Source organism: Oncorhynchus masou, chromosome 31, assembly GCF_036934945.1.
Source record: "Oncorhynchus masou masou isolate Uvic2021 chromosome 31, UVic_Omas_1.1, whole genome shotgun sequence".
Classification (NCBI taxonomy): domain Eukaryota; kingdom Metazoa; phylum Chordata; class Actinopteri; order Salmoniformes; family Salmonidae; genus Oncorhynchus; species Oncorhynchus masou.
The window spans coordinates 21,118,049-21,139,700 of NC_088242.1; the positions used below are offsets into that span (position 1 = coordinate 21,118,049).

At 40.0% G+C, this 21,652-nt stretch overlaps 1 protein-coding gene across 1 annotated transcript in view; it reads right to left on the bottom strand.

The window, feature by feature from the left end:
• Window positions 1-8,766, bottom strand: part of phactr2 (phosphatase and actin regulator 2) — a 49,099-nt gene extending 40,333 nt beyond the window's left edge. Inside the window, exon 1 of the mRNA XM_064950322.1 lies at window positions 8,486-8,766. Coding sequence (XP_064806394.1) covers window positions 8,486-8,528 — 43 coding nt within the window. The 5' untranslated portion in view covers window positions 8,529-8,766. The remainder of the gene's footprint in view (window positions 1-8,485) is intronic.
• Window positions 8,767-21,652: the final 12,886 nt, after the last annotated feature.

Here is a 21,652-nt window from a genome sequence, read left to right on the forward strand (position 1 = left end):
GTGGCTCTACAAAGACCATAAGATTACGACAGACAAGAGGTATCGTATCACTAACAACCAGGAACCGTGTGTCCTACACCTTATGATGGATTTCATTAGCAATTCTATGTTATATGAGGAGTCAGACATGGAGACTACACAGTATGCACTCCTCCACACCAGTCAAAGGAGCACACCCACATTCCCTGCCAAAGACACTCCCCCAAGATCCAGTGATCTTGAGTCCTTGGTTGTTTTTGGATTCCTAGGCTGTAAAATGTGACCTTGTGTATTCTTTCTGACTTTAGCTTGACCTAAATTGAAAAAGGAAAGGAGGTAGGGAACTGTCACGAGGAAAAGAAAAGCAAAAAGATAATGGAATTTGAGTTAATCACACCATCCTTGTTCTCTCTTTCACTCAACTGAATTCTGATTCAAAGAAAGTTACCTAGCCTACGTCAAATCACTATTCACTGTCACACACAACCTATATTCACACACATCTATAGAGTAGAACCCAGTAGAATCAAAGACAGATGTATTTGATTGGTCTGATGTATTTGATTGGTCTGAAAGGTATCATGTTTGCACAACATTTTGAGTAAACAAATAACAGGTAATAAGCTAATGCGGCGCTTTAACTGAGAGTTTTACCCCAGGCACCGGTCCTAGAGAATAATCAAATGTGTCACAGCCAGTGTTTATACACAGAGTGTAGAAAACATTAGGAACACCTGCTCTTTCCATGACAGACTGATCAGGTGAAGAGGTCAAAGCCATGATCCCTTATTGATGTCACCTGTTAAATCCACTTCAGTGTAAATTAAGGGGAGGAGACAGGTTAAAGGAGGATTTTAAGCCTTTAGACATTGATTATGTATTTGTCATTCAGAGGGTGAATGGGCAAGACAAAAGATTTAAGAGTCTTCGAACAGGGTATGGTATGAGGTGCCAGGAGTACCGGTTTGAGTATGTCAAGAAATGCAACACGGCTGGGTTTCTCACGTTCAACTTTCCCGTGTGTATCAAGAATGGTCCACTACATGCAGCCAACTTGACACAACTGTGAGAAGCATTGGAGTCCACATGGGCCAGCATCCCTGTGGAATGCTTGACACCTTGTAGAGTCCATGCCCCAACGAATTGAGTCTGTTCCTAATGTTTTGTACATTCAGTGTATATTGCAAGTGCTCCAGTGTGAAGAGAAGCACAGTATGAGGCAAGTGTGATTTCTAGCAACTTGAGCGAACACCACCATTTCAGCTAATCTTGTTTTTGTCTAGCTAGCTTATGTGACACTGTTCGAGGGTTGGGTTTTGATTAGAGAATGACAATTGTCCATCATTCTAAGGTGATTCATATCTTATGCAATTGCAATGAAAAAGTACTTTTTCAAGCCGTCAGGCAGGTTTATAGCCCAAATTGTGTTTACAGGGTCGACATGTCATTTCCAATATGCATTGACCATTAAGCCTTTCAGCAGAGTGCCAGTTCCAAGTTCAAACATTCTACCCATATAAAACTGATTAGCTATATAAAAACTGATAACTCTCTCTCATTGCAAATGGCACTTACCAAACATTGGTGCAATTATTATAATATATTTTTTTTACAACCATGATGACTCATGATTATTAACATGAATGACCAGACCGGCAGGGATAATGTCTTACCTGAGGCCTGACATTGAATTTTGAAAAGGCCTGAGGTGATCAGCATTGAATACTGCAAGAACATGTCATACACAACTACAGCAAATCAGTAAATACCTTCCCTTCAGACTTTGCTCCTCAATTCTGACAAGGAATTTACAGTGAATGTCATATTCACAGAAATGTTTCTTGTGCATAGAACATTTATTTCTCTCAAATGTTGTGCACAAATCTGTTTATATCCCTTTTAGTGAGCATTTCTCCTTTGCCAAGATAATCCATCCACCTGACAGGTGTGGCATATCAAGATACCTTCTGCTGGGGACAATAAAAAGCCACTTTAAAATGTGCAGTTTTGTCACACAACAAAATGCCACAGATGTCTCAAGTTGAGGGAACGTGCAATTGGCATGTGGACTGCAGGAATTTCCACCAGAGTTGTTGCCAGATAATTGAATGTTAATCTCTCTACCATAAACTGCTTCCAACATCGTTTTAGAGAATTTGGCAGTACGTTCAACCGGCCTCACAACCACAGACCACGTGTAACCACACCAGAAGTGAACTTCTGTCTGTAATAAAGCTCTTTTTTGGGGAAAAGCTCATTCAGATTGGCTGGGCCTGGCTCCCCAGTAGGGGGATTGATAGATAGTTTTCTATATCCCAAACAGCTATCTACCACAAAAAAAACACAAAAAAAGTTTGACACAAACAACCACAAACTGTTTGGGGCATTTTGGGGTAAGCCTATTGAAGGACACATATATTTTCTACAATAATCACATTTAGTCTCAATTAATCAAGCTAAGCTTACAAACATATATGAAAGAGGTGGGGCCAGCTGCATTCCAAACTTCCAATCCCATGGTTTCATTCCCAGATTGATATCAAATAGGAACAATGGGACTGTTACAGTAGGTTCTTTGTGTGGTTAATGACAGAAAAATCTGTAAAGCTCACAATTATCACAATTAGACTTCAATAAAAGACTAGAACTGCCTGGAAGCGAATGGACAATGGCTTCACTTGTTGCTGCTCAGTGGAGAGAGTTAGAGAGGTTGACTATTTGGGAGAACTAAATTTGGGACATAGCTCTATATTTCAAATCAATTGAGAGACATTGAAATTTACAGTACCAACGTTTAAATGGGGCTACTGACAACTTTATTCTGTTCTTAGACAAGCAAATTTCATTGACAGAGGGAACAGTACTCCTTCTCAAATGTGTTTGATTTTCTTGTGAATTAATTGACTGTCAAACCAAACAAACAGACAATGATTGAGATTGCACTGACAGCAGAAAAATCTAAGCCACATACAGAAGAATGCCAATCTGCTAGGGAAAAAAACCATTCAGGATTTGTTGTCAATGTGGATCTCCTAACACATACAGTATACAAAGCCTAAAATTAGATTAGTGTTGATCTCTGGTATAGTCCAGGCAGCAGCTTTCATGTTTGGGTGGAGGTATAACTCACAGACAGTATCAAACAAAGTACTGCATGACAATAATAATTCAAACAGCTGCTTGACAAGGGAGAAAATGGTTTAGGGACACAAACAAAGTTAGTCCTCAGCTCTAACAATGCCTCCCTTCAGAGTCAAGGAGAATGACTTGGAGCCATAACGAAATGAAGGACACAGAAAATCCCACTTCTGTACAGTCCCAGTCATAAATGTGTATATAAGCCATATTCACACAGGACTAGTATTACTATAGAACGTCATGTCCGGACAGGATTAGTTTCACCAAACTGCCCCTGTAATTATATTTTTTCCAGCTATGACGGAAACCTGGAGGCTCTTCTAGACGTGAATATTTCAAATGTCTAGGGATAGTCTAATATTGGCCTGATGGTCTTCAGTTCGGAGAAACTGTAACCTGTGCAGACATTTAATAACCTGACGGATTTGGCAATTTATCAATTAGTCTGAAGTTTTATTTGAAGCTGTGTGACTCGTACTGAACGGATGATGACATCATTGGAAAGGCATGTCATAACCAAAAACATCAATACCGTTTGTGCCTCAAATAGAACTTTGAGTAGCCAAATGACATACGATGGAACTACACACCAAATCAAAAAGCATTCAAATGCTTCACATCCATCTGTGTGCTTTAAATTCAATCAGACATGCTGTTTGCTCACCAGATGTTTTTCCCATTGTCTTGCTTTATGTGCCACCGGCAACCAGAAAAACATTTGGTCAAGGGGAAATAGGGAGAGGTTTCTTCAGCTGAAGCCCCCAGGGAGGGTTTATACAGTCACCGGGGAGATTTTTGCACTTAGACATCATGGTATTTTAAGATCCCAAGCTATTTGACATTCAATATTATTTTCAAATTTAGTGTAAACAACCAAACATGTAAAAAGCTGATATGTTTTATTATGAACAGTGAAAATGATGGGCTATGATTACTTATAGGAGAAAAAAGAACACGGAGAGAACAATGTTGTTAAAGAGTATACATACCTTGAAAGGTAAACTCAACCATAACACCTTGGGTTATGTTGCTGCACTAGAAGGTTATTTAGGCCTTGAAGAGTTGAAATGTCAGGCATGCATTTACTTGTGAGTAATGTTATTGTTAAGTAAGCATTGTGGTTAGTATGCTACAGAAGATGCATCCCTGCTCCACCCTGTGCCGACAGCAGGGCAGGCCCACCCATCAGACAGGATTAGGTGGACACCTAGAGCTGCAGATTGACGAGGGCACATTTTCCCAGCTAAACTGATCAAGACGCACCTCCAACACAGAACACCTCACATAACTCAGCCTCAAAACAATGAAAACTTCTCTCACCCAGTGGCATTTGAGCTATTAAATTGAACGCCGATGCCTCCCCATGATAAGCAGTGCACTTTGCCAAAGGCAGGGGTGCAAAATATGTATCTTGTCCATGCACAGCACGCCTCTCCATGGTGCTGTTGGAGAAGCAGTGCTGTGGTGCTTCACCAATACTCCATCAAATCATGTAGCCTATAGGGTAGATAGAGTATATAGCCTCTGTGGTCTTTTCTGTAGCCTACAGGGCAACCAAATGTATAAAAATGTCATGAGAGAGACACTTTTTATATCATGTATGCTTCCGATCAAATAGCCTAAATGGCGTCCTATCAAATCAAAACATTTGCTTCAATGTGAATATGAACTATCATGTTAGCAAACACACCATATTCTAAAAACAGGACAGGATAATAGCCTATGGAATGAAATTAGGCTACTCACTACTGCTGTCCGGGAGTTTCACAAAGTGGGCTAAATTGTCATGATAATTAGCGGTTTCAAATTGTAGGCCTGTTCTTCAATTTCTGATATGATCATGGCAAAGAAGAAAATACAAACTGTATTTTTCAAGATAACGCAACGCATGATAAACTTGGGTAGCTGACAGGCAGCATGTGAGCTTCACTTTTGGGTAAGCTAAGAATGTATCCTACCATTTCTATGTGCTAGTTATGATTTTCATACTCACATTTCATTTCTCAAAATCATTGTCACATGGTTACAAAAATTACAGAACCTGTGTATTATTAGTGGTGGTCAGAAATCAGACATCCCCAAATGTACTTTCCTAAATTTGCGCGCTGCAGGCCAGGTAGTCTACTTTATGCTGATCAGGCTCGCGCACTCCATCAACATTAACAGGATAGAGAAACAATCAGACACATGCTCATATGGACCGCTCCAAACAAGACAATAAAAAGATTAACAAATCTCATAAGTCATGGTATGAAATAAACCAAAACTTTTGAACTCTGCAAACAATGTTTCCATTCAGAGAATGACTGTAATTAATCCATGCATTAAGAGATATTAATGTAACCAAATGACAGAGATTATATATAAATAGTACATTTACAGTTATATATATAATTTTATTTTTTTACATTTTATTTTACCTTTATTTAACTAGGCAAGTCAGTTAAGAACAAATTCTTATTCAATGATGGCCTACCCCGGACAAATCAGGACGACGGTGGGACAATTGTGCGCCGCCCTATGGGACTCCCAATCATGGCCAGATGTGATACAGCCGACTACCGGTGATATATGTAATGAGGAATTGATACAAATAAACAAAGGGAAAACAATTCAGACAATGAAACAATTAATGTGCATGAATTGGCAGGAGACAGCTGAGCACATTCTGGAGAGCTGAGTGCATTCTGGAGAGCGATGAGCCTATATCTTTGCCACCAAAACCTCCCCTTCTTGTCTTAACATTTCAAATTATACTCAAGACACATCATCTTCACACATATTTTTGATGCTTTTCACTGACAGGCACAACTCAATAATCAGCTAAGTCTATTGCCATGAGTGCTGGCAAAATTGAGGACAACCCAACAATGCAAAGCCTACTCGCCTGTGATTTGAAACAATCCACAGCAAAACAATTGAGAAGTTAATGATCCTCTGAGGCATTTGGAAAGTATTCAGACCCTGTCACTTTTTCCACATTTTGTTACGTTACAGCCTTATTTAAAAAAAGGATTACATTCATTTGTGTTCCTCAATCTACACATAATACCCCATTATGATAAAGCAAAAACAGGTTTTTAATCATCTTTGCAAATGTATTAATAATAAAAAGCTGAAATATCACATTTACATAAGTATTCAGACCCTTTACTCAGTACTTTGTTGAAGCACCTTTGGCAGTGATTACAGCCGCAGCCAACTCCAAACTTCTTCCATTTAAGAAGGAGGGAAGCCACTGTGTTCTTAGGGATCTTCAATGCTGCAGTCATTTTTTGGTGCCCTTCCCCAGATCTGTGCCTTGACACAATACTTTCTCGGAACAATTCCGTTGACCTCATGGCTTGGTTTTTGCTCTGACATGCACTGTGAATTGTGGGACCTTATATAGACAGGTGTGTGCCTTTCCAAATCATGTCCAATCAATTGAATTTACCACAGGTGGACTCCAATCAAGTTGAAAAAACATCTCAAGGATGATCAATGGAAACAGGATGCACCTGAGCTCAATTTTGAAAGTCTCAAAACAAAGGGTCTGAATACTTGTGTAAATAATACTTGTGTAAATAAATCTGTTTATGTTTAATACATTTTGTAAAAAAAATCTAAAAAACTGTTTTTTCTTTGTCATTATGGGATATTGTGTGTAGATTGAGGAGGAAAAATATTTATTTAATCAATTTTAGAATAAGGCTGTAACGTAAAACAAATGAGGGAAAAAAAGGGGTCTGAATACTTTGTGAATCCACTGTATATAAATTTGGAAAATGTTTTCCAATTTACTTTAGGAACCGCCACCTACGGTAGCTGATATTTAGAGCTTGAATAACCAAAATGCTGTCTTAAATCTTTGTCAGGTATCAGGACTATAAAGCCATTACAGCTGTTTTTTTTTATAAACAGAGGCGACCACATGGATAGGCATGAATTAAAGTGCATTGTCGGTTGACACTGCATAGCCTAGGCTACTATTCTGCTGAGGGATAAAAGGAGGACCGCAATTTTTTTTGTCTCGCCAAAGGTGGCATGCCGACAGAGACCATGCAAATTTCTAAACCACCCACATATTACTGTAACTTTGACATCAATACAGTAATGTCAATTTGCTCGAGCTTGTGTGACCAACCAGGTATTGAACACATGTCGTCTGCAAGACTACTGTGTTATCCCACTGGTCTCAGTCAGTTGTGGAAAAAGTACTAAAATGTCATTCTTGATTAAAAGTAAAGATACCTTAATAGAAAATGACTCAAATACAAGTGAAAGTCACCCAGTAAAATACTACTTGAGTAAAAGTCTAAAAGTATATATATTTTTTAAATATACTTAAGTATCAAAAGTAAATAGAATTGCTCAAATGTATTTAAGTATCAAAAGTAAAAGTATAAACCATTTCAAATTCCTTATATTAAGCAAACCAGATGGCACAGTATTTGTTATTTTTTTATTGATGGATAGCCAGGGTCACAACACTCAGACATAATTTACAAATGAAGCATTTGTGTTTAGTGAGTCTGCCAGATCAGAGGCAGTAGGGATGACTTTTTGATAAGTGTGTGAATTTGACAATTTTTCTGTCAAAATGTAACAAGTACTTTAGGGTGTCAGGGAAAATGTATGGACTAAAAAAGTACATTATTTTCCTTATGAATGTAGTGAAGTAAAAGCACACAAAGAAATAGTGAAGTACAGAAAATAACTTACTTTAAAGTATTTTTACTTGAGTACTTTACACCACTGGTCATTGTCGAGGTTTCGTTACTCATTGTGTGTATGACAATTCACCAAACCTACATGCCCCTGCTCTCTTTTGAAAAGACAACAGATGTGCTTATCAGTATCTCTCCCCCATTGAGTATGTAGCTCACAGTACTCAAACCGGTCAAAAGGAGAGTCAGAGCAGTTTGGTACTGGATTCTTTATTATGGAATAACCGTTCACTATTGCACAAATGATCTGTTTTGCATGTCTTCCAGTTTGCATTGCGATTTAGTTTGGGTATTGAAAACTGGTTTCGAAGATGAGTCATTGTTGACTCATTAGTTCCATGACTGATGAGCATAACGTAACCGTTAGTGGTACAAAGTATCCAATTCTTGTCAAAGTGAATGTTACCATCTCCTAATGCAAGACAATTATTCTAAAAGCTTTCTTTATGCATTCAAAATCAGTTGCAATGATGTAGATGCATATGTACGATCACATTGGAGTAAGAGGAAAATAAGACCGATATTTTCAAGCAAACCAACTCAAACTTGTCAAAAGGGTAAAGTTAGAAAAGTAAGACGAGTTAAAATTGTCAGACATTATCGACTTCCTAAACAATAACATATATCTGTATGCGCGTGAATGAGGAAAGCAGACTCACCACTCGCATTTTGAGACAAGGAGGAGACAGAAGTCTGGCCCATTCTGTCTTCAATGGACCGCCAAACCAACAATCACGCGGTCCTCGATGAACTTTCACAATAAAGTCATCGCCAAATCCTAAAGTTAATTTGACCTACTTCAGGCCAATTGTTGGGTTAAAACTATTGAAAAGAAACTTCGCTTGGTCTGAGGACCTCTGTTTAACCTCCCTCCGATTCAGCTCAAGAATGCCTGTCATTTCTTTATGCATATTAGGATACTTCCCGTCAGAGGTCGAGGGGAGGAATTCTCTACTACCAGAGAGGAAGAGGCGAAGCGAGAGGGTTTACTCCGCCCAAAATCTGTCCACGAAGTGAGGAATTTGTGTATGGAGGCCAATGAGAGTGTCGAATTTGGTTAAAAATATATATATATTGCAAATTTGCTACGTGAGATTTATTTGATCGAATATAACTTTCGTAATGCTTAGGTTGTTACAAGTGTACTGATATAAGTGGACGCACGTGTCATTCCAGCAACTTTGAACACATATTTGATATCAGAGTTGTGTCTGCCCTTTCATTGGCTATAATGTTCCCACCTGATCTGGCGTCCTCCTGCCTGTCTTCCGCCTTTGTGAACAACGACTGCCGTTGTTAGGGTGGAGACACGAGCATCTCGTCATTATAGCCACAATCGCTGGTATACCGCCCCAATAGCCTACAACCACCTCCGTGCCTATAACAGATGTAAATAGTTGGATGTCATTTAATCAACACAATATAGATATTTTCCAACCACACAGTGACACCATAATACAATTCCAGTGTTCAGATCTTCAAACTGATGGCAGTTTGAGGATTGCATAACAAGCAAACAATCTAAGATAAATCAAATCAAATTTTATTTGTCACATACACATGGTTAGCAGATGTTAATGCGAGTGTAGCGAAATGCTTGTGCTTCTAGTTCCGACAATGCAGTAATAACCAACAAGTAATCTCACTAACAATTCCTAAACTACTGTCTTATACACAGTGTAAGGGGATAAAGAATATGTACATAAGGATATATGAATGAGTGATGGTACAGAGCAGCATAGGCAAGATACAGTAGATGGTATCGAGTACAGTATATACATATGAGATGAGTATGTAAACAAAGTGGCATAGTTAAAGTGGCTAGTGATACATGTATTACATAAGGATGCAGTCGATGATATAGAGTACAGTATATACGTATGCATATGAGATGAATAATGTAGGGTAAGTAACATTATATAAGGTAGCATTGTTTAAAGTGGCTAGTGATATATTTACATCATTTCCCATCAATTCCCATTATTAAAGTGGCTGGAGTTGAGTCAGTGTCAGTGTGTTGGCAGCAGCCACTCAATGTTAGTGGTGGCTGTTTAACAGTCTGATGGCCTTGAGATAGAAGCTGTTTTTCAGTCTCTCGGTCCCAGCTTTGATGCACCTGTACTGACCTCGCCTTCTGGATGATAGCGGGGTGAACAGGCAGTGGCTCGGGTGGTTGATGTCCTTGATGATCTTTATGACCTTCCTGTAACATCGGGCGGTGTAGGTGTCCTGGAGGGCAGGTAGTTTGCCCCCGGTGATGCGTTGTGCAGACCTCACTACCCTCTGGAGAGCCTTACGGTTGAGGGCGGAGCAGTTGCTGTACCAGGCGGTGATACAGCCGCCAGGATGCTCTCGATTGTGCATCTGTAGAAGTTTGTGAGTGCTTTTGGTGACAAGCCGAATTTCTTCAGCCTCCTGAGGTTGAAGAGGCGCTGCTGCGCCTTCTTCGCAATGCTGTCTGTGTGAGTGGACCAATTCAGTTTGTCTGTGATGTGTATGCCGAGGAACTTAAAACTTGCTACTCTCTCCACTACTGTTCCATCGATGTGGATAGGGGGGTGTTCCCTCTGCTGTTTCCTGAAGTCCACAATCATCTCCTTAGTTTTGTTGACGTTGAGTGTGAGGTTATTTTCCTGACACCACACTCCGAGGGCCCTCACCTCCTCCCTGTAGGCCGTCTCGTCGTTGTTGGTAATCAAGCCTACCACTGTAGTGTCGTCTGCAAACTTGATGATTGAGTTGGAGGCGTGCATGGACATGCAGTCGTGGGTGAACATGGAGTACAGGAGAGGGCTCAGAATGCACCCTTGTAGGGCCCCAGTGTTGAGGATCAGCAGGGTGGAGATGTTGTTACCTACCCTCACCACCTGGGGACGGCCCGTCAGGAAGTCCAGTACCCAGTTGCACAGGGCGGGGTCGAGACCCAGGGTCTCGAGCTTGATGACGAGCTTGGAGGGTACTATGGTGTTGAATGCCGAGCTGTAGTCGATGAACAGCATTCTCACATAGGTATTCCTCTTGTCCAGATGGGTTAGGGCAGTGTGCAGTGTGGTTGAGATTGCATCGTCTGTGGACCTATTTGGGCGGTAAGCAAATTGGAGTGGGTCTAGGGTGTCAGGTAGGGTGGAGGTGATATGGTCCTTGACTAGTCTCTCAAAGCACTTCATGATGACGGAAGTGAGTGCTACGGGGCGTTTAGCTCAGTTACCTTAGCTTTCTCGGGAACAGGACTGTTTAGCTAGCACAGACTGGAGATATGGCCAAAATATAAATTCACAGTATTATTTTAAAAAGTATTTTCTTTTTAAGGTATGGTGGTATTTGATGTTTTTGAATAATACACATTCTACATTTTCTTTGGGTAGTGTGTGACCCTAGGGTGGCAACACATGCATTCTAAATGATTTCAATGGGTCTTTCTCCATTCTGATTGTTTTATACTGTTCAATTAAACTTCAACCAAAAATACTGACGACGATGAGACAGTCTACAGGGGGGAGGTCAGGAGGAGGTCACACACACACTCACAAACTATATACACTCACACACACAATACACACACATACGCATGCATATCTAAACCATTCACACACTTTCACACTCTTCACATACACTGCTACTCTGTTTATTACCTATCCTCATTGCCTAGTGACTTTTACTCCTACCTACATGTACACATTACATCAATTACCTCAACTACCTCGTACCCCTGCACATTGACTCGGTACCGTTACTCCTTGTATATACTGTAGCCTCGTTATTGTTATTTTATTGCGTTACGATTTCCTTTTTATGCTAATCTTTTCTTAGGTAAGTAAGCATTCCTCAGTAAAGTCTACACCTGTTGTATTTGTCGCATGTAACAATATAACTTTTATTTTTTTAAATCTTTCAAATCACTATAATCATGGTATTGTTTTTTAGTGTTTTTTTTAGTTAGCCAGTTTAAAATAAATGTGAACTCAGCACAAATTTTAAAATAGGTCTTTGAAAACGGAATAGAAAGTTTGTTTAATAATATATTTGGCCAATGGAAAGCTTAGATCTATATAAATCATCTTAAATTTTCGTAAAATCTGAAAATTGTGGTGGAAAATGATGTCTTTTCAGCCTGAATGGAGGATGCTTTATGTACTAGCCGGTCCACAGGGGACAAGAGTGTATTACCGGGAATGAACATCAATCTTAGAGATCTAGCGGCCACTGCCGGCTGCCTATGCTACTACCTGCACAACTTTATTACATATATTATTTTGTCTTTTCTTTTTTCCCACAACTTTCTTAGAGTGTAACAGCCATCCAAACAGTTCCTCTTTAGCTGTAGGCTATGGTTTGCTGAGAAGGAGAAAAAAGCCCTGAGTGAGCTGTATTGCCAGTGGGTGGGGACCACTCAGGAAGGCTCTCCAATTCCTGCCAAGAGCTGACGGAAACCAGCCCTCTCCTGCCTCCAGACCTTCTCTGAGCATTGGCTCATAGGCAGCTACATGGTGAACTTATCATCATAATCTATCTCCACGTTCTCCCACCTCCCTCCTATTCCATAGTGTATCTCCTAATGTTAAAGCACGATCATTTGGAATTGGCAAAGCCAGCGCTGTACAGTAAGCATATGCTGTTACTTTGGCCCTAAATGCTATGAGATCACCAGCCCTGAGCACAATCACACCATTTAAAAATACACCAAAGATGGCTGACTCGATTTCTTTTCGAGGCAAGAGGCTCAACCCGTGTGTTGGAGTGAACTCCAGCTTTCGACAGCCCTTGGGCAATGCGATTCTTATGTCATAGAGTGCTCTGCGGGGGCTCAGCTGACACCTTGGCTGCATGACGTGTGTTAGCAGGAGATAAAATACCTTCACATACCAAAACATGGGTATACTAAACAGTCCAGCACTGACACACACACTGACTACAACTTATACCTTAAGTAAGAGCATTGGCATTGTACAAATAGGGAAACTGTGAGTGTAGATCAAGTGAAATGTGCAAACTACTATATATAGAAGCTCAATTAAAGGACCAGTTAGTGTTGACATGTAGGAAAATTTGAATCATGATTAATGGCCAGAATGTATGTACATAATAGGGTCTATGGTGAGTTGATATACAGAGTAGCCTAATGAAAAGAGGCTGTACAAATTAATTGGCCTTTGCAGAGACTGTTTGGTTTAGGTGCAGGGCTGCCATCTACTGTTTAATAAACAATGTTCTGTATACAAGGATTTATTGAAACTATACCATAAATCAAAATCAGACCTAAGAAAAGTGTTACCAAAATGTTCCACAGTACATGGAGAAACATAACATTAGCCTTATAATATTGAACACAATCAGGGGCTCATATAATTCTACATCACTATAACACTGCTGATTCATTGTGGTCTGACGCTATGCAAATGTGGACAACCTGCCTTGTATGATACAGCATACAAATTATGTTTTGCATTGTAAAACACAGAATGAAGACAATTTACTGTTAAGAACCCATAGGGGGCGCTCAATTGGCCCAGCCTCGTCTGGGTTAGGGGAGGGTTTGGCCGGGGTAGGCAGTCATTGAAAAATAAGAATTTGTTCTTAACTGGCTTGCCTAGTTAAATAAAGGTTAAATAAATCAAATAAAATAAATATATATATGCTTATAATAATTACAGATGTAGGATCTTCATTTGATCACTCTTGTTGCTGAGAATATTTCTACACCACAGGAAATTCAGATGAGCTTTGTGATTTACATGCATTCTCTGAAAACTCGCACTAATACTAACACACGGTTATATTAACAGTATTGCACTTTTCATGTAGCCTCATTTTGTCCAGCTAATAGCCAAACCACCGATCAAGTAACATTATGGACTAAACGTTCAAATCCTGTTGCTGCAAGCATTATTTTGCTGTGACAATACTGGTCAAATTAAGATCCAACATTTGTACTAAAGCATTACTAGTCAGCTTTAAGTAAAGTGTTACCAAACATTGCTCTAGAGATGAAAGCCTGCAGTGGCATAGGAAGGAAATCCCTGAGGACTATAACCAATGTGCAGTCTAAGTGGATATGGAAGGGAATTGATTTTTGATTGGCCAAGAGTATATTCTTTACTTATCAACCTCTCCACAAGAACCCAAATAGCCCCATGAATCTATCAGTGCTAATACACTTATTCCCCAGCTAGCCCTACAACTTATTCAGTTCCTGAATGTATTGATAGGTATGTTGGGACAGCCTACTTTTACAAAATCACTGGGTAAATACTAAGTTAAAAATAGTACAACATTTATATTGTTTCAATACTTGACAAGTAATTATGTATGGCCTAATTACTTTGCTATTCTAGTACAATTTTCGCTCAGCATTATGATAATGATTAATTATGAAGAAGGCCCAGTAGTAGGAAGTGAAATAGCGTAATGGATACTGACTGTATGTCTTTGTATTGTTACAGTATACCTCACTCATTGACTAATGGCCAAGGATGAAAAAGGAACTGCACTGTAACAGGATGTCTGAGAAAATAGCTCGATGGGCACACAGCTCATTGACATGTGGAGGAAAAAGAGAAAGAGTCATACATTATTAAGCAGCAATTTCAGAAAAAAATACACAGTAATTATTGTTTAAGTGGTGCTTTTTAGTTCTTCCTCCTTTAGATTATTTATTGACCTCAAATGTGGAACCAAAGGGAATGTGTTCCAAAGTGTTGGTAAACAATCTTTTATATAACCTAGTTTCTATCTGTCTAAAATGATAGCAAAACCATGGTGAACATTTCTAACTGTGTCATAACAAATTTGATACATTCAGTGCTCTGAATCGACTCTGAATCCCATACTATATGACCTGTTCTGCATGAAGGATTGAGTGGAGCAGACAGGACCGTTTGCCCATACAGGTAATTGCTATTAGATCCAAAAAGCAAAGGCCTAGTTTCGCTATCAAGCACTGGGAAATAATTGGATGGTCGTTGAGTTTGTCAAGTTGCTTATAGTCTAACCACACAGAGCTAAGTGTCAGTGAGTGCATTCAGATTACAGGCGGCAGTACAGTACACATTGAAGTGAATTTATGTGATGGACCCAGCTAATATTGGCTGTTATAGAGGTTTTTAAGAAAGGAATTAAGTTATACCATTTCGGCATTCCATTCCATAGCTAGCAACAGTTAAAAGACAAAAATAAAAATGGCATAATGTGAGCTAGAGAGGTGCAAGCACGTACTCATACTTCCAATGGTAGAGACGGGATGGTAACTATGTTTTGCATGTGCAATTTGCACCACAGTTTGATTCTGTATGCTGCAACCTCAACCTTTCATCACATACACAAATCATTAGTGATTACATACAAATACTATATATATCTGTATGGTATATTAAGAAAAAAAATAACATTGACATATCAGAATGATCTACTTTATACACAGCATGATTAGATTTGATCTTCTCCACAAGCAAACTATTATTGAAACTGATACCAGTTACTTTGTTACTTTGTTTGGATGGCGTGAATCTGTCATTACGGGACCACTTCACTTCCTACACCGAAATGTTGTAGATATACAAATCAATACATGGCATCCTGTAGGTAAGTAGATTATTTTCCCTGGTCTGGATGGCTCTTATTTTGAAATCTAGGCTGCTTAATAATAGCCCATTGCAGAGAGAATTGAGAGCATTATATTTCACAGTGCAGAGAAATTGGGGCTTAGTGATCAAGTACAGGTTGACTATGAGAGAGAGGAGACAACAACAGACTCAGCCAGAGACAGAGGTCTACACACCCATTGCTCATTCACAAAAAAATAAACAATGTAGGACTGTTTGTTTCTTGGAAAATCACCACCACTACCTGCAGCAAATTAGAAATCTGATCTTCCTCAATTAGAATCCAATTGTCTTTGTTCAGACGTTTCATGCTGCTAAGGTTATTGATGCTTAGTGTCATTGATTTTTACCATTATCACAGCTACTTTGGTCCCTTTCCAAGACTGAACCATTACACTGCCATAATGAGTCCTGTTGTTTGTACCAAGACTGGTCTGCTGCTTCAAGGGTATACGCTGTCACACTGTACTAAAGTTCTTTCAATTAAAAGTTTGATTGAAAGTACAACATACAACTAGACAAAATAATCAAACATTTGTCAGAATGCATTCAATCATTGACCAATCATTAACCAAAATAGTACAACATTTACCACCATGGAGTACATCTATTTTGGGGTATGGTTGATTGTGACAGAATAAACAAACTTTCAGCATTAGTAATGCCACAGGGAAGTTGAGAAGTTAGTTTTCACTCTTTGTTGAGTTTTGTGAAATAAACAAAGGAGTAAGCAGATCCTATCAATCACTTTAAATGACTTTAGCCTTGTCAAGCATTGGGGTTTTCTACATCAATATGACACTGCTGATTCACTGTGGTCTGAGGCGATGCAAATGTGGACAACCTGCCTCGTATGATACAGAATACAAATTATGTTTTGCATTGTAAAACAAATATTGAAGAGCACAACCTGGACCATATGAAATCATGGGTAAAGAAATATACAAAGCTATAACAGAAACACACAAAGTCATGCAGAATGGCTTTGTATACATTACATCATTGTTTGTTTCTACTGTAGTATTATCATAGTGGCAGTTGATATATTTCTGTTTTTGGGCAATCTGTGTACTTAGTTCTCCTTGTCAGTCCACTTTCTCCAATACAAGTTGCATTTGAACAGGAGTTATGGCAAGAGTTAATAGACTTGGTTAAATGTTATGACATTCACAGTGTGGCAAACGTAATTAAACATATAAAATGACATCAACTAAATATAGACTGACCGTAATGCACTACTAAAGAATAAGTCATCATACCCTGTCACTAGATATGACTATACGATAAGTTATGTGATGATGATGCATGTAATATTATTAAATGTAATCTCTCAAAGTGATAAGGCTATGTGATTTGTCGTTATTTAATCAAATAACTACAACACAAACCAGGTTTTGAAACAATTTAGGCAAAACAAAGTAATTTAAACAACTGTAAACCAACAACCATCACATTACAGGCAAGGGTCTATTTGCCTGGCGGTGTTCCCTGAACAGCTGATCTGAATACACAGAGGGAAACTCATAAAGGTCCTTTTCAATAGGCTTGCAAAGTAGGGTACTTAGCAATCACAGCTGGCTCTAGGTGACCCTCTTCATGCACAGTCCAGGGGCAATTTTGCCAACAGAGAACATTAGAGAGCTCCTACTATCAACTACTGTACAGTACACACACACTAACTTTGACAACAAGCACAAAGACAAGAAACTCTCTCACACCCACAGACACACTCAAATAGACACAATAACATAGACACACACACAGAGACAGAGTAAAGGGCACTCACGAGCATGTTCCATGACTGGAAGAGGAGAAAGCGATCACCCTTGTAAGCAGATCCTTTCTTTTCCTCGTCTCTCTCTCTCTCTCGTGCAGGGAGATGTCTCTCTCTCTCTCTCTCGTGCAGGGAGATGTCTCTCTCTCTCTCTCTCTCTCTTTCTCGTGCAGGGAGATGGCTCTCTCTCTCTCTCGTGCAGGGAGATGTCTCTCTCTCTCTCTCTTGTGCAGGGAGCTAGCTCTCTGACATTCATCAGTGTTCCTCGCTGCCTGCCTCTCTGCAGTGGACCTGACCATGAAGCAGCCCAGGGAGCACAGGGGGATGACACAACAACCATTACCTCCATTAGTAGGGCCTGATTGAGCCAGTCTGGAACCTTCCTGTCCACTGGGGCTTTTAGCTGCAGCCTGAGGCCACGGGAAGAGAGAAATATAGAGGGAAGGAGAGAGAAAGGGGGAGGGTGGGAGGGTGGGAGGGAGCTCTGCAACCTTCATTAAAGCCAGACTAATTCCATTGCTGCTATTCACCTACATTTTTAGATGATCTCTGCACCCCAGACTCCATGTGTCAATACCCATCACGATTATCAGAGAAAAAATGGGAAAGTTATGTGAGCATGCTAGATGGTTAAGTCGTTGAACAAGTGGGATTGAGGGATCCAATCTCCACTGTGTGAAAAATCTTATTTTTTTAAGCAGTGTTGAAATTGTACATTGTTCTAAAAGGAATGAGTCATACTTGACAAGATAACGACTGCAAGTACTGCCACTTATGTATTCCACTCACAACCTGTCTTGTCTCCCAGGAACCAACACCTGGTAATGTAATAGCTGAAGAACCATGGGGGTTTTTTATGTCTTTTTTATTTTACCTTTATTTAACTTGGCAAGTCAGTTAATAAGAACAAATTATTATTATTTTCAATGAGGGCCTAGGAACAGAGGGTTAACTGCCTTGTTCAGGGGCACAACTACAGATTTTTACCTTGTCAGCTCGGGGATTCGATTTTGCAACCTTTCGGTAACAAGTCTAACACTCTAACCACCAGGCTACCTGACGCCCCAGGGAGCTCTGCAACCTTCATTAAAGCCAGACATTAAAGCCAGAGTTGACATGAGAAGAGGCCTCAAAGGCTTCAAAGAGTTTCCAAGTCCTTGACCCTTTATTGCCCCTGACCAGCTTGATGCCCATTATTGCCCCTGACCAGCTTGATGCCCTTTATTGCCCCTGACCAGCTTGATGCCCTTTATTGCCCCTGACCAGCTTGATGCCCTGTATTGCCCCTGATCAGCTTGACGCCCTTTATTGCCTCTGATCAGCTTGATGCCCTTTATTGCCCCTGACCAGCTTGATGCCCTGTATTGCCCCTGATCAGCTTAATGCCCTTTATTGCCCCTGACCAGCTTGATGCCCTTTACTGCCCCTGACCAGCTTGATGCCCTTTATTGCCCCTGACCAGCTTGATGCCTAATTTAGTGTAACATGGTTATATTGGTGATTCCCCTTGCCACTTTATTGTTAAGCCAATGGGTTTTTGGTTTGAGTTTGTCTTGCCTTCACCTATTCAACATGGCATCTTATTGGCTGGTTTGCGTAGCTTGCTTACGAGGGGGGATGTTCCAGTTAGAATCGTCCCAGTGAACAAGCACCAAACCAGCGGTAAGTTGTTGGTTGCCAAGCACTGTACATCAAAAGTGATTTTTATACTCTCAAGTGATGATTTAAATGTACAATTTATATCAAATTGTTTGTAAATGTTATTCGAACATCACACATAAGATGCAGCGGTTTTTGGAGAATATTTGTTGTGCATTTTGTTGTAAAGAATTCCCGCCAGTACTAGCTAGCAACTTACTGTGTCTGGTGGGGGTCGATGACTGATTGTACACAACGCAAGAAGAGTACTGTTACATTAGGACATTGTGTAAATTATACACACTGAAAATAAACCCCAACACTCCCATCCCTAATGGTGTTACAACTGAACCGCATTACTGAAAAAGCTGCATCTTCTCAATTCTCAATGTCAAAGTCCATGTTAAATTTCCTCCAGTGTTTCAACAAAAGGTAATTCAATGTACTGTATTTAATCATTATTGTGTGAACAGCATTATTACAAGTTACAACATGGTGACAATATCCTCCTTGTCCTGTTGGTCTTCCAGAAACAAATGACCTAAAGTATGACATTAACTGAGCTGAGTTACTGTTTGACAATTGGGTCAGCTCATGTGGGAGGAAATTGTAAGGCAGTCCTGTATGTGTTTTTGACAGTGACAGCGGAAACAACTTTGTATTCGAGGCTCTTTAAGCAATGATAAACACAGTGAGCCACTGACGTGGCACAGTCAGGTTGTTGTATAACTTTAAGTCACACTGTACCTTTTAAAGGTTGAGTTTTACTGTCGGAACTTATAAACCATGGTCATGGAACAAAGTATGATATGTGGCAGCAGCATAGATGCAGATATTCAGAACTCTTTTGTAACTTGACCCATGAGGATAAGTCATTACTATAACTGTAAAGACAGCAAAACTAAATAAACATTTTATAAGCAATTAAAAAACATAAGGCTTTCTCCACCACCCCCACCGGGTGTCTCCCATTTCCCCCCATTTTCCCCTGTGTACTTACTATATCTGCGTTTTCTGTTGATCTGCTGCTAGTTCGTCTTATCTTATCAAGTCTTACCAGCGTTCTCCCATTTTCAGCAGCATCTCTAGTTTCTGTTTTCTAGTCCTCCGGATTCTGACCATTCTGCCTGCCCTGACCCTGAGTCTACCTGTCGTTCTATCCCTTATTGGCGCTGTCTTGGAATACCGACCTCTGCCTGCCCTGGACCTGCCATTTGCCTGCCCCCTGTTTTGTAATAAACATCTGAGATTCGAACTGTCTGCCTCCTGTGTCTGCATCTGTGTCTTATCCTGAGTCATGTTAATAAGACCCAGCTTACAAATCTACCCTTTGTGTGTTTGATGATGACACACACACACACTTTGTGGCCCTGTGACATGGCATCGCCGTCTCACAAGGCCACGATTTTACATTCAAGAGAGCTCATAACACTTGGAAACTTGAGCAAGGTAGATGTTGGAGCCGTTTTCCCTGCATCCCCCGCAGGTTAGTGGGGGTAAAGCCAGGAATAGATGTCTGTTCATGTCGGGGCCTGATGGACAGGCTCAAGAAGACTCATTTACTGTAACGTTATGCCAGCAGACTGAACACTTCACAATGGCAGGCCCTTCAAAACAGATTGAACTCAGATAAGTTGTCTAACAGTGACTCTGGCACAACTGTAATCTACTTCACAAAGAGATAATGAAGTTGTAACTTCAATGAGTTGGGTGAAAATACTTGTCCTACTTGTCCTACAAATACTTGTCCTACTATCCCAGAAGCTTCACTCTATGCGTATTGGTCACAACTCAAGATGAGGATATGACTCGAAAACAATGACAATAAAACAGGAATGTAGTGGGACAACTTGATCCGGACATAAATATCTGCTCTCAAATTAGACCAGGATCAACCAGGTTCTCCAATCCATGAGGGGATACGATCAACAGCTGAGGGAAGATCATTTCAGGGGAGGAGAACTTTGGGATGGTGTTCTGCTGTGTTGAAATAGTCCCAGTCAGCTAAAGACAATTAATTGAGCACATCAGCCAAATCACTCTGAAATTATCTTAGTTAGAGGCAGCCATCTGTGTACCCACACAGCTGCCTGCATAGAGATACTGTATAGAGCGTATAATGTTCTAATTCTAACTGTTAACTGCTTAGATTACCCTCTTTCACTTTCAGTTCCTTTCTGGCACTTTCCAAGTCATCCCAGGTTAGGGACTGATTGCTTTAAGAGAAAGGAGCTCACTTCCCTTCACTCCACTCTGCGGTTTCAATCCAGCACCACCCGCAGTTACCTCAGGTCCTAGTAAAGGGTTGTACTTTCCTAGAAAATCATTTCCCCCTAACTAATCCAGCTGTAACCATGTAGTAATTAACACACAAACATAGCATGTTTTGATGCTTATTGATACTATATTACCACACCAGTTAGGCCTGTTGAGAAACCAAGGAGCCTGCTACAGTACAAATTCTCACAGAATGTAGTCTGAGCATCTTTTACATGACATAATGTACATTGTTATTGACCTAGCTATGATTGAATGCAATGCTAGATATGTTGAAAACACAAGTACTACCACAATATAAAAAGCTGCATTGTGTTAACCATAGGCAGTAGCAAAGGGCACAGAAAGTCTGATGCGTAGTCATTTGGGGTGTAAAATTTAAACTAAATGTCTATTTTGGGATTATTGTACAAAAACGGCACAATGTGCACAGCGTGCTACACTGCCTGCCTTCCTGACTGTGTAATTACATGACCAATTACATAACTAATTTAGTGTAAGGAGGAACAGTCTATTATTTACAAGTAGACATGTATTGT